Source organism: Psittacula echo, assembly GCF_963264785.1.
Source record: "Psittacula echo genome assembly, chromosome: 27".
NCBI classification, from domain to species: domain Eukaryota; kingdom Metazoa; phylum Chordata; class Aves; order Psittaciformes; family Psittacidae; genus Psittacula; species Psittacula echo.
The window spans coordinates 1,274,834-1,300,672 of NC_137762.1; the positions used below are offsets into that span (position 1 = coordinate 1,274,834).

At 66.7% G+C, this 25,839-nt stretch overlaps 3 protein-coding genes across 3 annotated transcripts; all 3 read left to right on the top strand.

Annotated features, from left to right (window-relative positions):
• Nucleotides 1–1,510: 1,510 nt before the first annotated feature.
• On the top strand, nucleotides 1,511–3,071 carry RPS26 (ribosomal protein S26). The gene is made up of 4 exons (XM_080635607.1): nucleotides 1,511–1,783; nucleotides 2,108–2,285; nucleotides 2,397–2,527; nucleotides 2,979–3,071. The coding sequence occupies exons 1-4, from the start codon at nucleotides 1,781–1,783 to the stop codon at nucleotides 3,012–3,014; spliced, it is 348 nt and encodes a 115-aa protein (XP_080491733.1). The 5' UTR covers nucleotides 1,511–1,780; the 3' UTR covers nucleotides 3,015–3,071.
• Nucleotides 3,072–3,320: 249 nt separating this feature from the next.
• Nucleotides 3,321–14,965, top strand: ERBB3 (erb-b2 receptor tyrosine kinase 3; the record flags this gene model as incomplete). The annotated part of the gene is made up of 28 exons (XM_080635404.1): nucleotides 3,321–3,648; nucleotides 5,659–5,810; nucleotides 5,914–6,100; nucleotides 6,637–6,762; nucleotides 6,862–6,927; nucleotides 7,001–7,119; nucleotides 8,152–8,293; nucleotides 8,376–8,489; nucleotides 8,572–8,692; nucleotides 8,778–8,851; nucleotides 8,928–9,018; nucleotides 9,526–9,725; nucleotides 10,059–10,191; nucleotides 10,281–10,371; nucleotides 10,456–10,610; nucleotides 10,694–10,747; nucleotides 10,854–10,995; nucleotides 11,501–11,620; nucleotides 11,703–11,801; nucleotides 11,885–12,070; nucleotides 12,164–12,319; nucleotides 12,479–12,554; nucleotides 12,626–12,772; nucleotides 13,036–13,133; nucleotides 13,211–13,375; nucleotides 13,467–13,538; nucleotides 13,853–14,114; nucleotides 14,517–14,965. 28 exons carry the CDS (start codon nucleotides 3,321–3,323, stop codon nucleotides 14,963–14,965), a joined length of 4,125 nt encoding a protein of 1,374 aa, XP_080491530.1.
• Nucleotides 14,966–15,870: 905 nt separating this feature from the next.
• PA2G4 (proliferation-associated 2G4) lies at nucleotides 15,871–25,383 on the top strand. The gene is made up of 13 exons (XM_080635589.1): nucleotides 15,871–15,983; nucleotides 17,174–17,302; nucleotides 18,096–18,201; nucleotides 18,291–18,360; nucleotides 18,600–18,692; nucleotides 19,005–19,068; nucleotides 19,494–19,572; nucleotides 22,031–22,109; nucleotides 22,192–22,325; nucleotides 23,438–23,532; nucleotides 23,662–23,789; nucleotides 24,185–24,238; nucleotides 25,018–25,383. Exons 1-13 carry the CDS (start codon nucleotides 15,896–15,898, stop codon nucleotides 25,081–25,083), a joined length of 1,185 nt encoding a protein of 394 aa, XP_080491715.1. The 5' UTR covers nucleotides 15,871–15,895; the 3' UTR covers nucleotides 25,084–25,383.
• The last annotated feature ends 456 nt before the right edge of the window (nucleotides 25,384–25,839 follow it).

A 25,839-nucleotide genomic window follows, 5' to 3' on the forward strand; every position in this document is an offset into this window, starting at 1 on the left:
GATTGGGGGGGCTCTCCTGGTGCTCCAGGGTCTCTCCTCTTCGGGGTATCAACACCCCCAGCATGGAGCTTTGGATCCTCAATCCTTTGGGATGGCTTGGGGGGGGGGCAGAACACAGTGGGGGGGGGGGCCAGGCCCCCTCTTTGGGGTCCCTTATCCAAAGGGGAAAGCAGCCGTGAACCAAAAATGAAGCGGAGGCCTCACCCGATCCCGGTGCCCTCCCGCATCCCCCCCCTTTATATCCATATCCCACCCCCTTGGGGGGGGGTGTCCCTGATCCCCCCCCCCAGGCCCAGGACGCATAAAAGCCCCCCCGGGGGCTCCTGAGGGTGAAACCAAAGCCTGTTCCTTTTGTACCAACGCAACCACCTCAATGCGGCGGCAACAGCTCCCGTTGCCCCTCTTCCCCCCCCTTTTGCTATTAATTAATATTATTACTATTATTATTAGATATATATTTAACACCCTCCCCTCTTTCTATATGGGGGGGGATCACTGGGGCTCAGCCCCCCCCTTCCCACCCCCCCAAACCACCCCAAAAAGGGGCTTTCCCAACCCAAAACAAGCGCTGCAGTTGGAGCGCCCTTGGGTTGGTTCATTATTGGGGGGGGGGGGGGGTGTTTTGTTCTTTTCCTTTCTTTTCCCTACGGAATTCCATTCCCTGTCCCAGCCATAGGAATTTTGTACACCTCCAGGCGCTTTACTCTGTAAATGTCTATTTTTGAAGCAGATGGATGAAGAACAAACCCTGAGGATGAGGATGATGATGTGCAATACCCCGTGTCCCCCCCCCCCCCTTTACATCCCATTGCTCCCTCCCTTGGGTTTCAGTTGTCTCTCGTTAATGGCTTTGCTGTTGGCTTGGCTTGGGAGGTTCAAGGCGCTTTTGGACCCCCCCCGGCCCCCCCCTCCAGGAGCTTTTGTATCTGTAAGATATTGTAAGTACCTATTTGTGTAACGAGATCTACTGTAAGTTTTGTACTGTAATGGCTGAAGGTCTGTTATAAATAAACCCGAGTAATTTAACGGCCCCCCCCGCACCTCCCCACCCCCAAAGTGATGGGAAGGGCACACAATGGGACCCCCCCTGCCCAAAGGTGATGGAGGGGATGTGGGAACCGCCCCCCCCTAGGGGTCATTGTGGGAAACACACCCCAAGGGTGAGGAGGGGGGGGACAGGACACGTTGAGCACCCCCCAGGGGTAACGGGGGGACACATTGGGGACCCCTACAATGGACACAGTGGGGACCCCCCCCAAAAGGGGCACGCACACACTGGGGGTTCCTCTTTAAGGGATGGGGGGGGTTGGACCCTATTCATAAAGGGGAACACACTGGGGGTCCCCACAGAGCCCTGGGGGGGGGGGCAGGATGGTGGTGGGAACCCCGGGGGTGGGGGGAGCAGTGGGGGTGCGTATGAGCCCCTGGGACTACAACTCCCAGCATCCCCCGCGGCGCGCTCGGGAAAGAACGTCACGCGCAGTACGCACAAACCTCTTACACCTCACGTAGCGCCGATCCCTCCGCCTCGGCGATGAGAAGTAGTCCCCTAAGCCGCCACGCCTCCGCCGCCGCCCCGGGCTCAGCTCGGCCCCGCTCACCCCCCGGACCCTCCGGTGGAGCCGGTGCGGCGGGACCGGGGCGATGCTGTGGGCCCCGAGAGGTCCTGAGGGGCCGGAGCGAACCGGGGATGGCGGCGGAGGCGCTTCCGGGCGGCGGGAGACGTATATAAGGGCGGCAGTGGGGCGGCCGGGCCCTCTTTCGCGGCCTCGGGAGCGCCATGGTGAGAGCGGCGCGGGCGGTGGCACGTGTGGGGCTGTGAGGGGCCTGTTTGGGGTCCATAGGGGCTGGGGGGGGCCTATATGGGGTCCATATGGGGTCCATAGGGACTGGGGGGGCTTATGGGGCAAGGGATGCTGGTGGTGGGGGCCGCCATAGGGCCTGTGTGGGGCAGGGGATGCTGGGAAGAGCCGCTCTAGGGGCCTGAGGGGCTGTCACAGGCCCTGCCTGGGGCTGCGGGAGGGCCCGCAGTGCCGTAGGCTCCTATGGGGCAGGCGGTGCCGATGTGGGGCGGGCTCTGCTCCATTCCCCCCCGATCCCCGCGCAGACGAAGAAGCGGAGGAACAACGGGCGGGCCAAGAAGGGCCGCGGGCACGTCCAGCCCATTCGCTGCACGAACTGCGCCCGCTGCGTGCCCAAGGACAAGGCCATCAAGAAGTTCGTGATCCGCAACATCGTGGAGGCCGCGGCCGTCAGGGACATCTCGGAGGCGAGCGTCTTCGACTGTGAGTGCCCCATAGCGCGGCCCCCAGCCCCATAGCGCGGCCCCCAGCCCCATAGCGCGGCTCGGGGGGGGGCTCTGGGGGTTGCTGACCCCCTGGTGCCCCCCTCCATAGCCTATGTGCTGCCCAAGCTCTACGTGAAGCTCCATTACTGCGTGAGCTGCGCCATCCACAGCAAGGTGGTGCGGAACCGCTCGCGGGAGGCACGCAAGGACCGGACCCCCCCGCCCCGCTTCCGCCCCGCTGTAGGTACAGGGGGGGACGGGGTTCATCCCCCCCCCCCAGGTCCTGGTTGGTGCTGGGGGGGATATGGGGGGGATGAACCCCGTTTTACGGGGGGGAGAAATGGGGGTTCTGTCCCCCCACCAAGGCCTGGTTGATGCTGTGTGTATATGGGGGGGGAATGGGGATTCAATCCTCCTCCCAATCCCTCACCCCCCATTCCTCACCCCCCATTCCTCACCCCCCCATTCCTCACCCCCCCATTCCTCACCCCCCCATTCCTCACCCCCCCATTCCTCACCCCCCCATTCCTCACCCCCCCATTCCTCCCCCGCCAATCCCTCCCCCCCCGGTTTGGCTGACACTGTGTATATGTATATATTACATATATTATATGTTATATGTTATCTGTATGGGGGAAAATGGGGTTTCAATCCCCCCCAAGCCCTGGCTGACGCTGTCCCCCCCCTCCAGGGTGCTGCCCCCCGGCCCCCCCCGAAGCCCATGTGAGGAGACGCCGCTGGAACCCGACCCTGATTGCGGGATCAATAAAGGAGCTTGCTCTGAGCCCGTGCCTTGTCTTCTTGGGGGGGGGGGGGGGGGCACTATGGGGCAGAGGGGGGGGGAATGAGGTTTCCTAGGGGGTTCGGGCCCCCCAATGGCAGGGGTTGGGGTGCGGGTTGTGAGGAGCTGCTGCGCACCCCATGGTGGCCATGGGAGGGGTTGGGGGGGATGAATGAGGCAGGTTATGGGGGGGGGGCTCTGTGACCCCCATCCCGGTGCTGTCCCTGCTCGGGGGGGGGGGGGGGTGCTGTGATGGGCCCGAGCCCCCCCGGGGCAGGGGGCAGGCAGCGGGACCGGTTGCACCTGATGGAGGCGGGGCCGGGTTGGGGGGGGCCGTCCCGGGGCGTGGCGGGCGGGTCCCGCGCTGCGCTGCCTTGGGGGGGCCCCGCCTCGTCCCGTCCCGCCCCGACGGCCCCGCGCCAGGTGCATTCCCCCCGCCGCGCCCGGGCACGCCGCGACCGCCGGGCCCCGCTGCGAGCCGCGATGGAGCGGCCCCGGCTCCGGTACCGGCTCCAGCCCCGGCTCCTGCCGCTGCTGCTGCTGCTGCTCCGCGCCCCCGCGCCCGGCTCCGCGCAGGCAGGTGAGCACCGGCACCGGCAGCGCGCGGGGCTCCGGGGCGCGATCGCGGTCCCGGTCCCCGCCGCTCCTTCCCCTACACCCGCGTCCCGGGACCCCCCGGCCCCATCGCAGCCCCACGGCCCGGCTGGGGACCGGGACCAGCGAAACCCCCCGGGGTGCGACCGGGGCTGCGGCTCGGCTCCCCCCCGGCAGCGGCATCTGCGCCCCCGCAGCGGCCGGGCCCGGGCCCCGTCGGGGTGCGGGGGGGGTTCCCCTTGGGGGGTCCCATCGGGGGTGCCCCCGGCCCGGCCTTGCCCTCGGGGGCCGCTCCCGGAAGCGGCGGCTTCGCCCCGAGTTGTTTTCCAGCAGCGAGGGTGCGGCCGGCGGCGGGCGCGGGGCTCTCGGGGTGCGGGGCACAGGGGGAGCGCTCCCGGCCCCTGCCCCGCGGGGCTCCGGCCCCGCTGCCCCCGCTCGGAGCCCGCTTTGTGCCGCCCGCGGGGCCGGTCCCGTCCCCCCCTGCCCGAGGCCCCCGCGCGGGTCCCGGTTCTATTCCTGGCGGCGGGGGCCGGGGGCACGCGGGCGATAGCGGCGGCTGCGGAGCTGCCAGCGGGGCCCCGCGCTGATAACGCGACGCCGCCGCGGCGGCCGGGGCGGGGGGAGCCCTCAGCAGCCCCCCCCCGCGGGCAGGTGCACCCCAAGGGCCGGACCCGCACCCCCCGAGCCCCGCCGTGGCCGCGGGACCGGTTGAGCCGCTGTTAACGGCTCATGGGGGTCCCATGGGGCTGGGTCCTGCCCCCCCCCCCAATCCCCAGCAGCTTTGGGGGCCCCCAAATGAGTTCTTTGGGGTCGCAGCCCCCTCCCCCGGCTCCGAGTCCCCCCCACCCGCGCCCATCCCCGGCCCGTCGGGGCTGGGGCCATTCCAGAGCGCAGCTGAGACCTTTATATAGCCCCTTCCCTGCCCATGCAGCTGCGGCGGGGGGGCCTCGCCCCTTCCCCTGCGTGCCCTGAGCTGCCCGTTCTCTGCAGGGGGGGCTCGGGCCCCTTCCGTGCCCCCGCACTGGGGCAGCACAAAGCCGCCATTTACCGCCGCGGCCCCCCCGCGCCGGGGCCTGACTCACGTCTGGGGGGGGGGCCCGCACCCCGCTGTGCCCCGGGGGTCCCGGGGGGCTCCGCGCCCCCCCCCCCTTGTCCCGTTCTCCACAATGGCCCCTTTGTGCGCCTGCGGGGAGGGGGCCCCGAGCACAAAGCGCCTCTGTCCGCGCCGTCCGTGCCCCCCCCCCGGCCCGGCCCCGGGGTCCCCCCAGCCCCAGCCCCGGCCCCGGCTCCGGGCATCGAGGCGGGGCCGGGGCCGAAGTCCGGCGTCGGTGGCGCTGCGAGCGGGGCCGGGCCCGCGCCCGCCTTGCGCAAGGCTCGCCCGGCCGGTTCGGGCACCGGCACCGGCACCCCCGGGCGGGGGCGCTGCTGGGAGGGCGGGGGGGGGCAGCGCCACGGGGTTGACAGGGAGGGGATGGGGCAATGCGGGGGAAGGGACGGGGGGGACGGGGTCACCACTGGGGGACGTGGGCATCAATGGGGGGGGCATGGACATCAATGGGGACATGGACATCAAGGGGGGGGCATGGACATCAATGGGGACATGGATGTCAAGGGGGGGACATGGACATCAGTGGGGGGGCATGGACATCAAGGGGGGGGCATGGACATCAAGGGGGGGACATGGACATCAAGGGGGGGACATGGACACCACTGGGGACATGGATGTCAAGGGGGGGACATGGATATCAATGGGGACATGGACATCAAGGGGGGGACATGGACATCAATGGGGGGGTATGGACATCAATGGGGGGGACATGGACATCAAGGGGGGGACATGGACATCAGTGGGGGGACATGGACATCAGTGGGGGGACATGGACACCATTGGGGACATGGATGTCAAGGGGGGGACATGGACATCAAGGGGAGCACAGGGGATGTGGTCACCACGATGGGGACGTGGCCGCAGTGGGGGACGCCACTGTGCCCGCAGTGTGCGCAGGGACCCTGAACGGGCTGAGCGTGACCGGGGACGCGCAGCACCAGTACCAGACCCTGCACAAGATGTACAACAACTGCGAGGTGGTGCTGGGCAACCTGGAGATCGTCCTCATCGACCACACGCAGGACCTGTCCTTCCTGCAGGTGCGGTGCTGGGGAGGTGGCCCGGGGGGGGGGGGGGGGGGGGGCCCGCAGGATGCGGCCCACGGTGACGCTGGGCGCCGGGGGTGCTGTGCCTCTGCCGCAGACCATCCGGGAGGTCACGGGCTACATCCTGATCGCCATGAACGTGTTCGCGGCGCTGCCGCTGCGGAACCTGCGCGTGATCCGCGGGACCCAGTTCTACGAGGAGCAGTTTGCGCTCTTCGTGCTGCTCAACTACAACCCCAACAGCACCCACGCGCTGCGGCAGCTCGGCCTCAACCAGCTCACAGGTACCCCCCCCCCCCGGGTCCTGGTGCCGTCCCCTTGTCCCCATCCCTTGTGGTGCCAGCCCGGGGCAGTGCTGGGGTCCCCATCCCGTGGGGAGGTGATGCTGCCCCCATCACGGTCCCCATCCCAGGGTGAGGCGCATCCTGGGGCCCGTGCTGGGCTGCATCCCTCCATCCATCATGGATCCATCCATCATGGATCCATCCATGCCCCCAGTCCGCATCCAGAGCGATGCTGTCCCCTGCTCCCCATCCCAGAGCGGTGCCACCGTGAGGCTGTGCTGGCCCTGTGGGTCCCATGGTCCCCATCCTGGCTTGGTGCTGTCCCGTGGTCCTCACCCAAAGCAGTGCTACCCCCTGTGCATCCCATTGCCCCCACGGTCCCCATTGCCTCCATTGTCCCCATGGCCCCATTGCCCCCATGGCCCCATTGCCCCCATGGTCTCCATTGCCCCCATAGCCCCATTGCCCCCATGGTCTCCATTGCCCCCATGGCCCCATTGCCCCCGTTGCCCCCCCATGGCCCCGTTGCCCCGCAGAGATCCTGGCCGGGGGGGTTTACATCGAGAAGAACGCGCAGCTCTGCCACGTGGACACGGTGCAGTGGGAGGACATCCTGAGGGACCCGCGCCGCCAGCCCATCGTGGGCGACAACGGCAAGGCCTGTGCGTGGGGGGCACCACCGGGACCCCCGGCCTGGGGGCCGATGCTGCTGTGCCCCCCCCCCCCGCCCGTGGGGTGACCCCGCTGTGCCCCCCCCTCAGGTCCCCCCTGCCACGAGAGCTGCGGCGGCCACTGCTGGGGACCCGGCCCCGAGGACTGCCAGAAACGTGGGTACCGGGGGGGGGCGATGGGATGGGGGGGTCAGGGCTGGCCCCGGCCTCACCCCTGCCCCCCCCGCAGTGACCAAGACGATTTGCGCCCCGCAGTGCAACGGGCGCTGCTTCGGGCGGGCGCCCAACGAGTGCTGCCACGAGGAGTGCGCGGGGGGGTGCACGGGCCCCCTGCAGACCCACTGCTTCGTACGTGCGTGCCCCGCGGCTCCCATGTGTCCGCAGCCCTGCCTCCATCCCTGCCTCCATCCCTGCCTCCAGCCCTGCATCCATCCCTGCCTCCATCCCTGCCTCCATCCCTGCCTCCATCCCTGCCTCCAGCCCTGCCTCCAGCCCTGCGTCCATCCCTGTGTCCATCCCTGCATCCATCCCTGCGTCCATCCCTGCGTCCAGCCCTGCCTCCAGCCCTGCCTCCAGCCCTGCCTCCAGCCCTGCATCCATCCCTGCCTCCATCCCTGCATCCATCCCTGCCTCCAGCCCTGCGTCCAGCCCTGCGTCCAGCCCTGCCTCCATCCCTGCCTCCATCCCTGCATCCATCCCTGCCTCCATCCCTGCATCCATCCCTGCCTCCATCCCTGCATCCAGCCCTGCATCCAGCCCTGCGTCCAGCCCTGCATCCATCCCTGCCTCCATCCCTGCCTCCATCCCTGCCTCCATCCCTGCATCCATCCCTGCCTCCATCCCTGCCTCCATCCCTGCCTCCATCCCTGCGTCCATCCCTGCCTCCATCCCTGCCTCCATCCCTGCCTCCATCCCTGCATCCATCCCTGCATCCATCCCTGCCTCCATCCCTGCCTCCATCCCTGCATCCATCCCTGCATCCATCCCTGCATCCATCCCTGCCTCCATCCCTGCCTCCATCCCTGCATCCATCCCTGCCTCCATCCCTGCCTCCATCCCCGCATCCATCCCTGCCTCCATCCCTGCCTCCATCCCCGCATCCATCCCTGCATCCCCATGTCCATGTGTCCTGCATCCCCGGCTGCCCCCTCAGCCCTGTGCCCATCCATCCCTGTGTCTGTGTCCTGCATCCCTCCATCCCTGCGTCTGCCTGCCCCCTCCCAGGGCAGGTGTGGAGGGCGATGCTGCCCTTAGGGGGGGCAGAGGGAGGTGCCCACCCCCCCCATGCCCATCCTCCCCTCCCTCCTTCCCTGTGTCCCTTGGGAATCGGCCGCGGTGCAATCCCCGCATCCCTGCCTCCGTGCCCTCCGCACCCCGCAGGCCTGCCGGCACTTCAACGACAGCGGCGCCTGCGTCCCGCTCTGCCCGCAGCCGCTCATCTACAACAAGCTGACCTTCCAGCTGGAGCCCAACCCCGACACCAAGTACCAGTACGGGGGCATCTGCGTCCGGAGCTGCCCTCGTGAGCTGCGCCCGAGGGGGGGGGCCCGGGGCGGGGGGGGGCCGGGGGGGCCGGGGGCTCTGACCTTGGGGTCTCCCCGCAGACAACTTCGTCGTGGACCAAAGCTCCTGCGTCCGCGCCTGCCCCAATGACAAGATGGAGGTGGAGAAGAACGGGCTCAAGATGTGCGAGCCCTGCTCGGGGCTGTGCCCCAAGGGTACGGGGGGGGGGAACGGGGAGGGGGGCTTTGGGGGCGCTGCGGGTCCCAATGGGGTGCTCAGCGTCCCCCCCGCCCGCAGCCTGCGAGGGCACCGGCGCCGGCAGCAGGTACCAGACCGTGGACTCGAGCAACATCGACACCTTCATAAACTGCACCAAGATCCTGGGCAACCTCGATTTCCTCATCACCGGCCTCGAGGGGTGAGCGGGGGGGGAGTCGGGGGGGGGGGGGGTCCGGGTGCTGCTGTCCCTCCCCCCCGGCCCCGCTGATGCTCTGGCTCCATAGGGATCCCTGGCGCAACATCTCGGCGCTGGACCCCGAGAAGCTGAACGTGTTCCGCACGGTGCGGGAGATCACGGGTGAGCGGTGGGGATGGGGGCACCCCCGGGCCGCCCCCCCCCGGGACACCCTGACCCCTCCCGACCCCCCCCGCAGGGTACCTGAACATCCAGTCCTGGCCCAAGCACATGCACAACTTCAGCGTCTTCTCCAACCTCGTCACCATCGGGGGACGGAGCCTCTACAAGTGAGAGCCCGGCCCCGCGTCTCGCAGTGTCCTGGGTCCCCTTTGTCACCTCCCTGTTCCCCCGTGTCCCCTGCATCCCTCATCCCTGCATCCCCCCATCACCTCCTGTCCCTGCCTCCCACTGTCCCCGTGTACCCCTCATCATCCTCAATCCCTGCATCCCTCATCCCTGCATCCCCCCATCACCTCCTGTCCCTGCCTCCCACTGTCCCCGTGTACCCCTCATCATCCTCAATCCCTGCATCCCCTCATCCCTGCATCCCCCCATCACCTCCTGTCCCTGCCTCCCACTGTCCTTGTGTCCCCCATCATCTCTCATCTCTGCATTCCCCCTGTTGTTCCAACCCTCCATCACTGCATCCCCCCATCACTCCCCATCCCTGGTCCCCTCTGTCCCCGCATCCCCCCATCACCTCCCATCCCAACACCCCGCTCCCTGCACCCCCGGCGTTGGGGCTGCCCCAGCCCCGCAGCAGCCCCCCCCCAGCCCCGCTGCCCTCCCCGCAGCCGGGGCTTCTCGCTGCTGATCATGAAGAACGAGAACGTGACCTCGCTGGGGCTGCGCTCGCTGCGGGAGGTGAGCGCGGGCAGGGTCTACATCACCGAGAACCGGCGGCTCTGCTACCTGCACACGGTGCAATGGGCGGCCCTGAGCCGGCGCCGCGCCGACCTCGACATCCGCAACAACAAACCCCGCAGCAAGTGCCGTGAGTGCGGGCAGGGAGCGGGGACCGGGATGGGGATGGGGAGTGATGGGACAGGAGGTGATGGGGATGCAGGGACAATGGGACCAGTGATTGGGATGCAGGGACAGGGAGACCAGGGATGGGAGATGGTGAGGATGCAGGGACAGGGGGACCAGGGATGGGAGATGGTGAGGATGCAGGGACAGGGGGACCAGGGATGGAGATGCAAGGGACAGCGACAAGCAGGGATGGGGATGCAGCGATGGGAAACACCAGGGATGGGGATGCAGGGATGGGAGATGGGGGATGCACGGCCTGATCCTGTCCCCCCCCCGCCCCTGTCGCTGCCCGCAGAGCAAGAGGGCAAGGTCTGTGACCCGCTCTGCTCCGCCGAGGGCTGCTGGGGCCCCGGCCCCGCTCAGTGCCTCTCCTGCCGCCACTTCAGCCGCCGCGGCGTCTGCGTCCCCTCCTGCCGCTTCACGCAGGGGTGAGCCGGGGGCCGCGCCGGGGGGTGCCGGTGCCGCGGGGCCCGGTCTGGGCCATGGGGCGCCATTGACCCCCCCCCTTGTCCCGCAGGGACACGCGGGAGTTCGCGCAGGGGGGGGAATGCTTCGAGTGCCACCCCCAGTGCGAGCGGATCGAGGGCAACGTCACCTGCAACGGCTCGGTACGGGCTCAGAACGGGCTCGGGATGGGACGGGGCGGGCGCGGCGCCGGTGCCTCCTCACGCGTCCTCCTGCCCCCCCTGCAGGGCGCCGACACCTGCACCCGCTGCGCCCGGTACCGCGACGGCCCCCACTGCGTCGAGGCCTGCCCCGACGGCGTCCTGGGGGAGCGCGGCCCCATCTACAAGTACCCGGACAGCAGCCGCGAGTGCCGGCCCTGCCACGAGAACTGCACCCGCGGGTGCGGCGGGGGCCGGGAGGGGCGGGGGGGGCACCCCGGGCTCTGCGTCCCCCCCTGCATCCCCCCCATCTCCATCCCTGCAGGTGCCTGGGGCCGCTGCTGCGGGACTGCCTGGGGGAGGCTCTGCCCGTGTCCAGGTACCGCGGGGGGGCCGCGGCTCGGTGCTGTGCCCGGCTGGGCTCTCTTGCACCGTACGGGGCTGCGGGAAGGGGAGGAGCTGAGCCCCGGCCCGGTCCCGCGCAGGAAGGCACCGACGGTGATCGCGGTGACGGTGGTCGGGGGCCTCTTCCTCTCCTGCTGCTGCGTCCTCCTCGCGCTGCTCTACCTGCGCGGGAAGAAGATCCAGAAGAAGAGGGCGATGAGGCGGTACCTGGAGAGGGGCGAGGTCAGGGGGGTCCCCGGCACCTGCATCCCCATCCCCTGCATCCCCATCCCCTGCATCCCCATCCCCTGCATCCCCATCCCCTGCATCCCCATCCCCTGCATCCCCGTCACCTCCATCCCCATCCCCTCCATCCCCATCCCCTGCATCCCCGTCACCTCCATCCCCATCCCCTGCATCCCCATCCCCTGCATCCCCATCCCCTCCATCCCCATCCCCTGCATCCCCATCCCCTGCATCCCCATCCCCTGCATCCCCATCCCCTGCATCCCCGTCACCTCCATCCCCATCCCCTCCATCCCCATCCCCTGCATCCCCATCCCCTGCATCCCCATCCCCTGCATCCCCATCCCCTCCATCCCCATCCCCTCCATCCCCATCCCCACCATCCCCATCCCCTCCATCCCCATCCCCACCATCCCCATCCCCTCCATCCCCATCCCCTCCATCCCTGTCACCTCCATCCCCATCCTGCTCCATCTCCCCCCATCCCATCTCCACCCCCCAGAGCCTGGAGCCGCTGGACCCCAGTGAAAAAGCCAACAAGGTGCTCGCCCGCATCTTCAAGGAGTCGGAGCTGAAGCGGCTCAAGGTGCTGGGCTCCGGCGTGTTCGGCACCGTGCACAAGGTGAGGGCTGCTCTATGGGGGGGGGGGGGGGGGGGCTCAACCAGCGCCCGGCGCAGCCTTCACCACAGTGCCCATCCCAAAGGGCATCTGGATCCCTGACGGCGACTCCATCAAGATCCCGGTGAGCATCAAGGTGATCCAGGACTGGAGCGGCCAGCAGTCCTTCCACGCCGTCACCGACGTGAGTGATCCCTATGGGTCCCTATGGACACTGGTGCACAGGCGGGGGGGGGTTCCCGGCCGTGCTGACGCTGCCCCCCCCAGCACATGCTGGCCATCGGCAGCCTGGACCATGCCTACATCGTGCGGCTGCTGGGGATCTGCCCGGGCCCGCGCCTGCAGCTCGTGACGCAGCTCCTGCCCCTGGGCTCCCTGCTCGAGTACGTGCGCAAGAACCGGGACAGCCTCAGCCCGCAGCTGCTGCTCAACTGGTGCGTGCAGGTGGCCAAGGTGAGTCCGTGCCCCCGGCTTTGGGGGGGAACGGGGACCCGGGGGGGGGGGACCCGGCTGTCCCCGCGTTGCCCCGGTAACCGGTGAGCGCAGGGGATGTATTACCTGGAGGAGCACCGCATGGTGCACCGCAACCTGGCCGCCCGCAACGTCCTGCTCAAGTCCCCCAGCCAGGCCCAAGTGGCCGATTTCGGCATCGCCGACCTGCTCTACCCCGACGACAAGAAGTATTTCTACAACGAGGTCAAGGTGGGGACCCCCCTGCCCCGTCCCCCCCGCGCTATGGGGCGCCCCACACGTCCTGCACCCCCTCTTCCCTGTGTCGCATCCCCTCGTCCATCACCCACGGTTGCCCCTGCGGGGTCTGTGCCCCCCATGCCCCCCCCCCCATCCCCACTCTCCCCACAGACCCCCATCAAGTGGATGGCTCTGGAGAGCATCCACTTTGGGAAGTACACGCACCAGAGCGACGTCTGGAGCTACGGTGAGCGCCGGCCCCCCCCCACCCCAGCGTCCCCCCATAGCGCTATGGGGCTGACGGGCGCTGCCCCATAGGAGTGACGCTGTGGGAGATGATGACCTTCGGCGCTGAGCCCTATGCTGGGATCCGCCTGGCCGAGGTGCCCGACCTGCTGGAGAAGGGCGAGCGGCTCTCGCAGCCCCACATCTGCACCATTGATGTCTACATGGTCATGGTGAAGTGTGAGTGTCCCAGCCCCACAGCGGGCTCCCAGCCCCAGCTCCATAGGGGGCTCCCAGCCCCACAGTGGGCTCCCGTCCCCCGCCCCATAGCGGGCTCCCAGCCCCAGCTCCATAGGGGGCTCCCAGCCCCACAGTGGGCTCCCGTCCCCCGCCCCATAGCGGGCTCCCAGCCCCAGCTCCATAGGGGGCTCCCAGCCCCACAGCAGCTCCCATCCCCAGCCCCATAGCGGGCTCCCAGCCCCACAGCGGCTGCCGTCCCGCAGGCTGGATGATCGATGAGAACATCCGCCCCACCTTCAAGGAGCTGGCGAACGAGTTCACCCGCATGGCGCGGGACCCCCCTCGGTACCTGGTGATCAAGGTGAGCCCGGACCCCCCCGCGCCCCGCGGTCCCCCCGCTCCCGCCCGCAGCCGCTGACGCTCCCGTGCCCGGTGCAGGAGAGCGGGGCCGCGCCGCCCGCGGAGCCCCCGACGCTCAGTGACAAGGAGCTGGAGGAGATGGAGACGCTGGAGCTGGGGGAGGACGAGGAGGAGGAGCTCGACGCCTCCTTCGGCCTCAGCGCGGGGCTCTCCCCGCAGCGCCCGCGGGGCAGCAGCGCCCGGGTGAGCCCCCCCCCCCCCCCGCCATGGGTCCCGCTGTGGGGCTGCCCCATGGCCCCGGACTCGGGATCAACCCCCCTTGTGCCCCCCCCAGAGCCCGAGCCTGCTCAGCCCCCCCGCCGGGTACATCCCCATGAACCAGCCCGGCCTCGGTGGAGGCCGCCAGGTACCGGGGGGGGGGAGCAAAGGGGGTGGCTATGGGGGGCAATGGGGGCAAAGGGGGGGGACAATGGGATGGGGGGGGAGAAGAAGTGGCCATAGGGGGCAAATTGGGGGGCCATGGGGTGCTGGGGCAAAGGGGGGGACAATGGGATGCCAGGGAAGGGCACACAAGGGGGTGGCCATAGGGGGCAATGGGGGCAAAGGGTGGCCATGGGGGGGGCACAGGGGAGGCCTGGGGGTGCCCCTGAAGCGCCGGGTACCGGGGGGGGGGGTCCTGGCTCCGCTGCCCCCCCCTCACCCCGCGCCCCCCTCCCGCAGGCCGGGGGGAGCCGCGCCCTGCGCCGCAGCCGCCGGGGCTCCCTGGGCCGGACCCTGTCGGAGTCGTCCGAGGGCCGCGGGACGGGCTCGGAGGCGGAGCCGGCCGAGGGGGGATCCCTGTGCGGGGGGAGCCTGCGCCGGAGCCTGCGCTCGCGGGGGGACAGCGCGTACCTGAGCCAGCGCGGGAGCCTCCCCCCGCCCGGCCCCGCCGGCCCCGACGAGGACAACAACGGCTACGTCAGCCCTGGAGGGGGCGGGCGCGGTGAGCGGGGGGGGAACGGGGGTCCTGTCCCGGGGCGGTCCCTTCCTATGGAGGTCCCAACCCATGGAGGTCCCATCCTATGGGGGTCCCTTCCTATGGAGGTCCCTTCCCATGGGGGTCCCGTCCCATGGGGCTCCCATGGGGCTGCAGGGCGCCTCTTCTTGAGGGGTTGGGGCTCCCATCTTGTAGGACCAAATCCTGGCTCCCCCCGACGGTGCTGAGGGGGGGGGTTCCCACCCGATGCGATTCAGGCTTTAAGGGCGGTCTGAGCTCCCCCTCGTACCCTTTGGTCTCTCCCGTGGCAGCCTGAGCCCAGCCTCAGGGCTCCAGTCCATGGGGCCGGGCCGGGGGGGGTGTCCCCTGTAAGGGATGAGGATGTTTTACCCCCCCTTCCCCGCGCAGAACCAGAGCCCTCGGCACCGGACGAGGAGTACGAGTACATGAACCGGCGGCCGCGGCCGGTGTCGCTGGAGGAGCTGGGGTACGAGTACATGGAGGTGGGTGCGGAGCCGGGCCCGCCCCGGGGGCAAGAGGAGGAGGCTGGGGAGGAGGAGGAGGAGGAGGAGGAAGATTACGAGTACATGAACAAGCAGCCGCGGCTGAGCCGCTCCCTGCGCGGCGCGGGGTACACGGACATGCGGCCGGGAGCGGGGCAGGCGGCGCCGGTGCCTCCGGACGAGCAGGGCTACGAGGAGATGGAGGCGGTGCTGGCTCCGCGCTGCCCCGGCTGCCGCTGCCCCCCGCCCGCTATGAAGGCGCTGCGGAGCCTCGAGGCCTCGGACTGCGCCTTCGATAACCCCGATTACTGGCACAGCCGCCTCTTCGCCAAGGCGGACCCGCAGCGGACGTAGGGACCGGGACCCCCCCCCCGCACCCGCCATCGGGACTGTTTACACTGGATATGAAGGAGCCCGCACCCCCGGGGGGGGGGGGCAGAGCCCGGCTTGGGGATGCTCCCGATCCCGGCCGTGATTCCTGGGTACCGGCTCCAACCCGAGCATCCCGGGGCTGCCCTGACCCACTGCAATGGGGGGGGGGTGTTGGGTCCGGAACCCCTGGGATCCCCCCCCCCCCCCAACCCCAGCCGAAGGTGCGGGAATGCGAGGGGGTGGGATTCGGGATGGGGACACCGGATTCGTCCTCAGGTTCCCCCCATTCCCTGTTGGAAGCAGTGAAGGTTGGGGGGTGCCCCCCCCAACATCCCCATAGGGCAAATCGAGGGGTGCCCCATGGGACGCGCCCCCGGGGATCCGGTTTTCGGGTTGTTTTAACGGGGGATGCCACGGGGGGAGGGGCGGGTAACCGGGGGACAATTCCCCCCCCCACCCCCCGCGACGGATCTGTTTGTAAATGGTGAATAAAGATAAAGGGAATTGACCCCAAAGTGGTGCTGATGCTTTGAGGGGGTAACCGGACACACCAGGAACACCGGGGGCTGCGATGGGACCGCGGAGCCGCTATTGAACTACATTACCCAGCATCCTCCTCGCTGGATCTCGCGAGAGCCGCAATGCCTAATGGGAGTCGTAGTCCGCCATGGAACCGGGGCCGGGCCGCGGGGGCTGCCGGGAGTTGTAGTCCCCGCCGGGGGGAGGGCGGGACTCGCGTTCCCAGCGTGCCCCGCGCGGAGCCCGCGCTCCTGCCCTGCCCGCGCGCTCCTCGCGCTCCCGGGGTCTCCTCAGCGGCGGCTCCGGTCCCGGCACCGGGGGTACCGGGGGCACCGGTACCGGGGAGGGAGGGAGGGGGGGGGGACGGAGACAGCAGCGGAGGCGGCCCCGACCATGTCGGGCGAGGAGGAGGCGGCCGAGCTGACGATCGCCGAGGACCTGGTGGTGACCAAGTACAAGATGGGGGGGGACATCGCCAACCGTGAGTGCGGGACAAGGCCGCGGCGGGGCGGCGGGGGGGGGGCACCGGGAACCGGGGGTACGCGAGGAGGAGCGGGGCGGGCCTGGGCCGGGCGGCGAGGCCTGGACCCCCCCTTCCGTTAACCGGTGCCTGCCCACGCGGAGGGAAAGGCCCGGTTGTACCGGATACCCCTGGGACGAGGCGGGGGGGTCCCCGGTGCCCGCAGGCCCCGCTCGGCCGCCGCTGCCCGCACGTGGCCTCAGCGCCCCACGTGCACCGGCGGCGGGAGGAGGAGCCCGGGGGGGGGCCCGGGGCTTTGTTCCGGGGCTTTAAACCCCCCCCATAGACCTCAGTGGGGGGGGCACACGCGGGGCAGCCCCTATAGCCCCCATAGGCGCTGTTGAAGCCCAATGGGGCCCGTTCCGCCCCCCCCGCGGGGTGACAGCCGACGGGACCGGTTGGGTGAGCTCTTCCCGGCGTGTCCCGCATGGATTCCTGCTGACTTGGCCGCTTCAGGCGCGCTTCCCAATGGGAATGGCTCAGGAGCAGCGCGTTCCCCTTCGGGAAGGGCTGAACTGGATTGGAATGGGGCGGGGGGGGGAGAGAGGGTGCTCGGGAAGAGAAACGTGGAATTGCGGTGGCTTTGGAATGCTTTGAATCCCTCTGGAGCGTGGTGTAAAGGGCTTGGAGTGCCCCATGGAGGTGCCCGGTGCCGGCTGCTCCTGCGGCTCCTCCTCCTCTCCGAGCGGGGCCTGATCCCTTCCAGCATTCCCAGCTCCTCCTCACTGAAGGGATTCGGGGTCCCGTCCATGCCAGGCTGGAATCCCCGGCTCCAGGTGGGAGCTTGGCACCGAGCAGCCTCCCGGGGCTGGATCCAGCAGAGAGGCCGAGGGTGCAGCCTCCTCCTGGAGCCGGGAGCGAAGCTTTGATTCCAGCAGTTGGGAATGCTCCGGGAGCCGGAGAGAGGAGGAAGGGGAGAAGCGAAGGGCGAAGCCTCCCGCCCCCATCCTTTGCTGTGCTGCATCCCAGCGCCATTCCCAAGCCTGTTCCTGCTGCAGCGCTGACTTCTCCATGGGGAATGTCGCTGCGCTTTGCCTGGCGGCCCGAAATCCAATGGGGATCCCGGCGGGATTCTGCCGGCCTCTCCCGCTTGGAACGCCAGCCCCTGGCTCCTCACGGGCTCCGGCAGCTCCGCCTCTCTTTGGGTGCAGGGGTCCTGCGGGCGGTGCTGGATGCGGCCAACTCGGGCGCCTCGGTCCTGTGCCTGTGCGAGAAGGGAGATTCCATGATCATGGAAGAGACCGGCAAGATCTTCAAGAAGGAAAAGGAGATGAAGAAAGGTGAGGCTTTTCCAACGGGGATTTGGCCTTCCCAATGGGAACTTGGCTTTCCCAATGGGAACTTGGCTTTTCCAATGGGCATTTGGCTTTTCCAATGGGAACTTGGCTTTTCCAATGGGCATTTGGCTTTTCCAATGGGCATTTGGCTTTTCCAATGGGCATTTGGCTTTTCCAATGGGAACTTGGCTTTCCCAGTGGGAACTTGGCTTTCCCAGTGGGAACTTGGCTTTCCCAATGGGAACTTGGCTTTTCCAATGGGCATTTGGCTTTTCCAATGGGAATTTCGGTTTTCCAACGGGAACTTGGCTTTCCCAATGGGAACTTGGCTTTCCCAATGGGAACTTGGCTTTCCCAATGGGAACTTGGCTTTCCCAATGGGAACTTGGCTTTTCCAATGAGAATTTGGCTTTTCCAATGAGAATTTGGGTTTTCCAACGGGAATTTGGCTTTTCCAACGGGAATATTGGGCTTGTCCCCTTCCGTCGGTGATGGCTGCTGTTGGGATGGCTGAGAGCACTGGAAGGGCTCCTTGGGCTCCCACAGTGGCTGTTCCCAAACGCAGTTAAGAGAAGGGAATCCCTCAGGGAGCTCATCCCTTGGGAATGAGCAGCTTTGGATGCCGCATCCCTGGCGGGGCTCAGGGCCGGGTTGGAGCTGCTCCCCTGGAAGCTGTCGCTGCCCCTGGCGAGGGCTTGGAGCCGGAGGAGCCTTCAGGTCCCTTCCATCGGTGCCCATTCCGTGCTTCCCTGCTCCGTGCGGCAGGAATTGATGGGAGCTCCCTTCCCGCCCGCAGGCATCGCCTTCCCCACCAGTATCTCGGTCAATAACTGCGTCTGCCACTTCTCCCCCCTGAAGAGCGACCAGGATTACATCCTCAAGGACGGCGACCTGGTCAAAGTGTGAGTGCCCTGCGCCGGCCTGGCCAGAATTCCCTCTGGGAATCATCCCGGAGCTTCCTGACCCCCCCCCCCCCCCCCCGGTGTTGCAGGGACCTGGGGGTGCACGTGGACGGCTTCATCGCCAACGTGGCGCACAGCTTCGTCATCGACGCCTCCAAGGTGGGCCCGGAGGGCTGCTCCCTTCCCTGCCGGCGGCATTCCCAGCTCGCTCCATCCCTGCCGCCGCTTCCTCTGCTCCCATCCATTGGGAGCAGAATCCCGGCTCCATCCTCCCGTAGGGAGCTGAGGTCCCCCCCTTGGTCCTTGCGTTGAGGGCCCCGGAGCCGAGCTTGGCGTTGGAGGGTGCAGAAAGCAGAAGGGAACGCTCCTGAGTCCTGCTCTTGTTCCCTATCCCGCAGGAAAAGCCGGTGTCCGGCCGGAAAGCCGATGTCATCAAAGCAGCTCATCTGTGCGCCGAGGCGGCCCTGCGCTTGGTGAAGCCTGGCAACCAGGTGGGCGCCTGCAGGGTGCGGGATAGAACCATGGGATGGGCTGGGAAGCAGCTTGGGATCACCCAGTCCCATGGGCAGGGATACCCCCAGAGGGGGTGTGTGGGACCCAGCGCAGCCGGGGATGGAGCATCCCAAGCTGCTCCATTGAGCCCATCCCAGGGCCCAGCTTCCCTAGATCCAGCCTGAAGCAGTGCAGCACAGGGCCGAAGCCTGGCGCTGTTCCTGCTGCTTGGGATGGGAAAGCTGCTCCGTCCATCCGGGAACCTTGTGTTATCCCGTCCCTGAACTGCTTTTCCTGTGGCTTTCCTGCAGAACACACAAGTGACAGAGGCCTGGAACAAAATAGCGCACTCGTTCCACTGCACCCCCATTGAAGGTGAGATCCCATTCCTGCCGGGAAGCAGGCGGACTCCGGAGGGGTCTCCCGGTAGGAACAGGACCAGCTCCTGGTCCAGGAGCGGCTGGAGCCGAGCCTGCCGCTTGGCACAGGCTCCTCCTTGCCGCCATGGCTTCGTGCAGCCACAATTGCTCCATTCTGTGGGAGATTCCTTTCAATCCCATAAAGTTCCCTCTGGGAACACCGCAGGGTTCCAGGCTGCGGGATGGCTCCGGGGTGGGGGGGGTCAGTGCTCTCCTGCTTCTCGTGCCCTGGAGGAGATGGGGAAGCATCCACGGAGCCAAACCCTCCCTGAGCGATGGGTGCACCTCCGATCCCATCGCATCCCGTCGGTGTTCCCGATGGGGTGCCTGGTCCTTATGGAAGCGGCTCCTGACGGGCGCTGCTGCCTTCTCTCGTGCCAGGGATGCTGTCCCACCAGCTGAAGCAGCACGTCATCGATGGCGAGAAAACCATCATCCAGAACCCCACAGACCAGCAAAAGTGAGCGTCACACAGGGAAAAGGGGATACAGCGGGAACGGGGGCTCTGGAATGCTGCTCCCTATCCCGGGAAGCTCCTTCCGGGCCCTTGGAGCGCTCCTGGTTCCTCTCCAGCTTCCTGGAAGCTGCTGGTGCCAAGGAATGGAGCCGGAGCCGTGGCCAAGGCCTGGCCCTGACCCCACTGCATGGGTCCGGCTGCCCGGGTGCCATCCCTTGTGTCCCGCAGCTCTGATCCCATGGGATGAGGGCGCGCTGGGAGCTCGCTCCGCAGCGCTTGGCCGTTGGGCTCCTGTTCAGCAGCAGCTTCTGGGCACTCAGCACCATGGCAGGATGGGGGCACCAAGCCCTTTGCGGGCCTCTTTAACCATGGATGGGTTGGGTTGGATCCGCTTCCAGCCATGGGGTCCATGGGCAGGGACGCTTCCCAGCAGCCTCGGCTGCTCTGAGCCTGTTGGTTGATGCCCTGTGGCTGTGGAGGGGATTTGGGGTGATTTCCCGTCCTTGCGGCTGTTTCCCATCCTTGCGGCTGTTTCCCCATCCTTGCGGCTGTTTCCCATCCTTGCGGCTGTTTCCCCGTCCTTGCGGCTGTTTCCCCGTCCTTGCGGCTGTTTCCCCGTCCTTGCGGCTGTTTCCCCGTCCTTGCGGCTGTTTCCCATCCTTGCGGCTGTTTCCCATCCTTGCGGCTGTTTTCCCCGTCCTTGCGGCTGTTTCCCCGTCCTTGCGGCTGTTTCCCCATCCTTGCGGCTGTTTCCCGTCCTTGCGGCTGTTTCCCCGTCCTTGCGGCTGTTTCCCCGTCCTTGCGGCTGTTTCCCATCCTTGCGGCTGTTTCCCATCCTTGCGGCTGTTTCCCCGTCCTTGCGGCTGTTTCCCGTCCTTGCGGCTGTTTCCCGTCCTTGCGGCTGTTTCCCGTCCTTGCGGCTGTTTCCCATCCTTGCGGCTGTTTCCCGTCCTTGCGGCTGTTTCCCGTCCTTGCGGCTGTTTCCCCGTCCTTGCGGCTGTTTCCCGTCCTTGCGGCTGTTTCCCATCCTTGCGGCTGTTTCCCGTCCTTGCGGCTGTTTCCCCGTCCTTGCGGCTGTTTCCCATCCTTGCGGCTGTTTCCCATCCTTGCGGCTGTTTCCCCGTCCTTGCGGCTGTTTCCCGTCCTTGCGGCTGTTTCCCGTCCTTGCGGCTGTTTCCCGTCCTTGCGGCTGTTTCCCGTCCTTGCGGCTGTTTCCCCATCCTTGCGGCTGTTTCCCCGTCCTTGCGGCTGTTTCCCCGTCCTTGCGGCTGTTTCCCCGTCCTTGCGGCTGTTTCCCCGTCCTTGCGGCTGTTTCCCCCGTCCTTGCGGCTGTTTCCCGTCCTTGCGGCTGTTTCCCGTCCTTGCGGCTGTTTCCCCGTCCTTGCGGCTGTTTCCCGTCCTTGCGGCTGTTTCCCCGTCCTTGCGGCTGTTTCCCGTCCTTGCGGCTGTTTCCCCGTCCTTGCGGCTGTTTCCCCCGTCCTTGCGGCTGTTTCCCGTCCTTGCGGCTGTTTCCCGTCCTTGCGGCTGTTTCCCGTCCTTGCGGCTGTTTCCCCGTCCTTGCGGCTGTTTCCCCGTCCTTGCGGCTGTTTCCCATCCTTGCGGCTGTTTCCCCCATCCTTGCGGCTGTTTCCCCATCCTTGCGGCTGTTTCCCGTCCTTGCGGCTGTTTCCCCGTCCTTGCGGCTGTTTCCCCATCCTTGCGGCTGTTTCCCATCCTTGCGGCTGTTTCCCCGTCCTTGCGGCTGTTTCCCCCCTCCTTGCGGCTGTTTCCCGTCCTTGCGGCTGTTTCCCGTCCTTGCGGCTGTTTCCCATCCTTGCGGCTGTTTCCCATCCTTGCGGCTGTTTCCCCCCTCCTTGCGGCTGTTTCCCGTCCTTGCGGCTGTTTCCCATCCTTGCGGCTGTTTCCCATCCTTGCGGCTGTTTCCCGTCCTTGCGGCTGTTTCCCATCCTTGCGGCTGTTTCCCGTCCTTGCGGCTGTTTCCCGTCCTTGCGGCTGTTTCCCATCCTTGCGGCTGTTTCCCGTCCTTGCGGCTGTTTCCCGTCCTTGCGGCTGTTTCCCATCCTTGCGGCTGTTTCCCATCCTTGCGGCTGTTTCCCATCCTTGCGGCTGTTTCCCCGTCCTTGCGGCTGTTTCCCCGTCCTTGCGGCTGTTTCCCGTCCTTGCGGCTGTTTCCCATCCTTGCGGCTGTTTCCCCGTCCTTGCGGCTGTTTCCCCGTCCTTGCGGCTGTTTCCCCGTCCTTGCGGCTGTTTCCCGTCCTTGCGGCTGTTTCCCCGTCCTTGCGGCTGTTTCCCGTCCTTGCGGCTGTTTCCCCGTCCTTGCGGCTGTTTCCCGTCCTTGCGGCTGTTTCCCATCCTTGCGGCTGTTTCCCGTCCTTGCGGCTGTTTCCCATCCTTGCGGCTGTTTCCCATCCTTGCGGCTGTTTCCCATCCTGGCCCTCCCAAGCTGGTGTTTCCCACGCAGGAAGGACCATGAAAAGGCGGAATTCGAGGTCCATGAGGTTTATGCCGTCGATGTCCTCGTCAGCAGCGGGGAGGGCAAGGTGAGCGCCGAGCCCCATCCCTGCGCCTCCCGGTCCGGCCCCATCCCGGCCTCGGGAAGCCTCAGCCCCGCTGTGTCCGCAGGCGAAGGACGCGGGGCAGAGAACGACCATCTACAAACGGGACCCGTCCAAGCAGTACGGCCTCAAGATGAAAACCTCCCGTGCCTTCTTCAGCGAGGTGGAGCGGCGCTTCGACACCATGCCCTTCACCCTCAGGTGCCCGCGGAGCGCCTGCCGCAGCCCTGCCGCGGCCCGGGCGATTCCCAGCGAATTCCTGGTCCCTTCCTGGTCCCTTCCTGGTCCCTTCCTGATCCTTTCCTGATCCCTTCCTGGTCCCTTCCTGGTCCCTTCCTGATCCTTTCCTGATCCCTTCCTGGTCCTTTCCTGATCCTTCCTGGTCCTTTCCTGGTCCCTTCCTGGTCCCTTCCTGATCCCTTCCTGGTCCCTTCCTGGTCCCTTCCTGGTCCCTTCCTGGTCCTTTCCTGGTCCCTTCCTGGTCCCTTCCTGATCCCTTCCTGGTCCCTTCCTGATCCCTTCCTGGTCCTTTCCTGGTCCCTTCCTGGTCCCTTCCTGATCCCTTCCTGGTCCCTTCCTGGTCCCTTCCTGGTCCTTTCCTGGTCCTTTCCTGATCCCTTCCTGGTCCCTTCCTGGTCCCTTCCTGGTCCCTTCCTGATCCCTTCCTGATCCCTTCCTGATCCCTTCCTGGTCCCTTCCTGGTCCCTTCCTGGTCCCTTCCTGATCCCTTCCTGGTCCCTTCCTGGTCCTTTCCTGGTCCTTTCCTGATCCCTTCCTGGTCCCTTCCTGGTCCCTTCCTGGTCCTTTCCTGGTCCCTTCCTGGTCCCTTCCTGATCCCTTCCTGGTCCCTTCCTGGTCCCTTCCTGGTCCTTTCCTGGTCCTTTCCTGATCCCTTCCTGGTCCCTTCCTGGTCCCTTCCTGGTCCCTTCCTGGTCCCTTCCTGGTCCTTTCCTGATCCCTTCCTGGTCCTTTCCTGATCCCTTCCTGGTCCTTTCCTGATCCCTTCCTGGTCCTTTCCTGATCCCTTCCTGGTCCCTTCCTGATCCCTTCCTGGTCCCTCCCTGGTCCCTTCCGGGTCCTTTCCTGGTCCTTTCCTGATGCCTTCCTGGGAGCTGGGGACGGGTTCCCAGTGGAGCAGAGGGAGGGATGAGGCAATTCCAGGCGAGGTTGGAAGGGGTGGCCTCAAACCCGCCCTCAATGGGCTCTTTTCCCCCTTCAACCCACTCCGGAGGCTTCCCTCCGAGGGGATGGGGTCTCCGGGCTGGAACTGCGGGATGTGGCTTGGGAAAGGGCTCAGCTCCATCTGCTCCCAGGGCCTTTGAGGATGAGAAGAAAGCCAGGATGGGAGTGGTGGAATGCGCCAAGCACGAGCTGCTGCAGCCCTTCAACGTCCTCTACGAGAAGGAAGGTGAGTGCCGACGGAGCCGCCTTCCAGCCGTCGGGCATCATCCTCGCGGCTCCGGGCTTCCAGCGCGATGGGCTCGGAAGGGCGGGAATGGGGGCAGCCCTGGAGCCCATCCCATTCCCGCTCTTGCAGGGGAGTTCGTGGCGCAGTTCAAGTTCACGGTGCTCCTGATGCCCAACGGGCCCATGCGGATAACGGGCGGCCCCTTCGAGCCCGACCTCTACAGATCCGCCTTCGAGGTGCAGGATGCGGAGCTCAAGGTGGGGGCTGAGCGCCCGGGAGCGGAGCCATGGAATGGGGCTGGGAAGGAGCTCGAAGGCAGCCGCATCCCATAGGGATGGGTCCAACGCTGCCGGGGATGGAGCAGCCAAAGCGGCTCCGTTCAGCCCCTCCCCGTGTCCTGTTCCCGTTGGAATCCGTCCCCCCTTGTCCTGTGCCTGGAGATGGACACCGGGAGCTGCTCTGAGCTCTCCTGCCTGAACATTCCCAATGTTCCCAATGGCTCCATAAGGAGCTGCTCCAGCCCCTGCTCATCCTCTTATCCCTTTGGCCTTGCTCCAGCAGCTCCGTGCTGAGGCTCCCCTGCTTCCAGCCGGGAATGACAAAGGGAAAGCTTTGGCTTCCCGGCTCCTTTCATTCCCTTCCTTGTCTCCAGGCCCTGCTCCAGAGCTCCGCGAGCCGCAAGACCCAGAAGAAGAAGAAGAAGAAGGTAACGGGTGCGGGGGGGGAATTCCTGCTTCCTGGAAGCATGGAGCGGGTTGGGAGGGGGACGCCTGCCCTGGGCACTGCCAGGGATGGGCTTGGGAAGGCACCGAGATCCATGGATGCTCCGCACGGAGCAGGGGGTTCAGAGCAGCAACTGCTGCTGGGGTCCAGCGCCAGCGTTCCCCTGCCTTGGGATACAGGAGCATCCGTAGGGGAAGGGCTCCCCATCCCTATCCTTAGGGGATTCCCCATCCCTATCCTTAGGGGAAGCGTTCCCCATCCCTATCCTTAGGGGATTCCCCATCCCTATCCTTAGGGGAAGCGTTCCCCATCCCTATCCTTAGGGGATTCCCCATCCCTATCCTTAGGGGAAGCGTTCCCCATCCCTATCCTTACGGGAAGGGTTCCCCATCCCTATCCTTATGGGAAGCGTTCCCCATCCCTATCCTTAGGGGATTCCCCATCCCTATCCTTATGGGAAGCGTTCCCCATCCCTATCCTTACGGGAAGCGTTCCCCATCCCTATCCTTACGGGAAGCGTTCCCCATCCCTATCCTTATGGGAAGCGTTCCCCATCCCTATCCTTATGGGAAGCGTTCCCCATCCCTATCCTTAGGGGATTCCCCATCCCTATCCTTACGGGAAGCGTTCCCCATCCCTATCCTTAGGGGAAGCGTTCCCCATCCCTATCCTTATGGGAAGCGTTCCCCATCCCTATCCTTACGGGAAGCGTTCCCCATCCCTATCCTTAGGGGATTCCCCATCCCTGCCCTCTCCCCGCAGGCCTCCAGGAATGCCGAGAGCGCCACCACGGGCGAGGCCGCCGAGGAGCCGGAGCCGGGCGATTGAGCAGCCCCCGCCGCGGCCCTGTTTGTCCCTCAGGAGCCAGGGCACAAGCAGGGGGGATCCCGGCGCTTCCCGGGGCCGCGGATGCTCCGATCCCCGCAAGCGTAATAAAAGCAGGCGTTGAAGCCACTCGGCAGCGGCTCTGTGTCCCCTCATCCCATGGGAGCTGCCCCTTCCCGCCCCATCCCGGGGGAGAAGCCCGAAGGGGGGAAGGGGGGGGCTGCCCTTTTCCCGGGTTCATTCGGGATCCGATCCGGGAGCCTTTGGAAGCCTTGGTTTTCACCTATAAACACTGGTTTTGTACGACTCGGCTGTGGCGGGCTCGTTTGTAAGCAGCGGGACGCGCTTCCCGGCGGGATTTCCGCGCTTCCCATGGGAAGCGGGGGGGGGAATCGCTCCTTTTACAGCGTTTTTTTACAGGAAAACCCGGAAAAAAAAGAGAAAAAAACCCAGGGACAAAGCGGAATTCCTGCTGCCGGCTCCGGGTATCCCAACCTATGGGGGGGGGAACGGCATTCCCGGGCTCCATCCGTCCGCTCCTCATCGCTATGGATCCCATCCCAAATGCCAGGCGTGCAAATCTGAACCAAAGTCAATAAAAGAGAATGAACGAGGCGCTATGGTGCGGGTTTCCATGAGTTTTCCATGGGTTTTCCATGAGCTTTCCCATGGGTTTTCCATGAATTTTCCCGTGAGTTTTCCATGAGTTTTCCATGGATTCCCAATGAGTATTCCATGCCTGCTCCTGGGGATGGATAT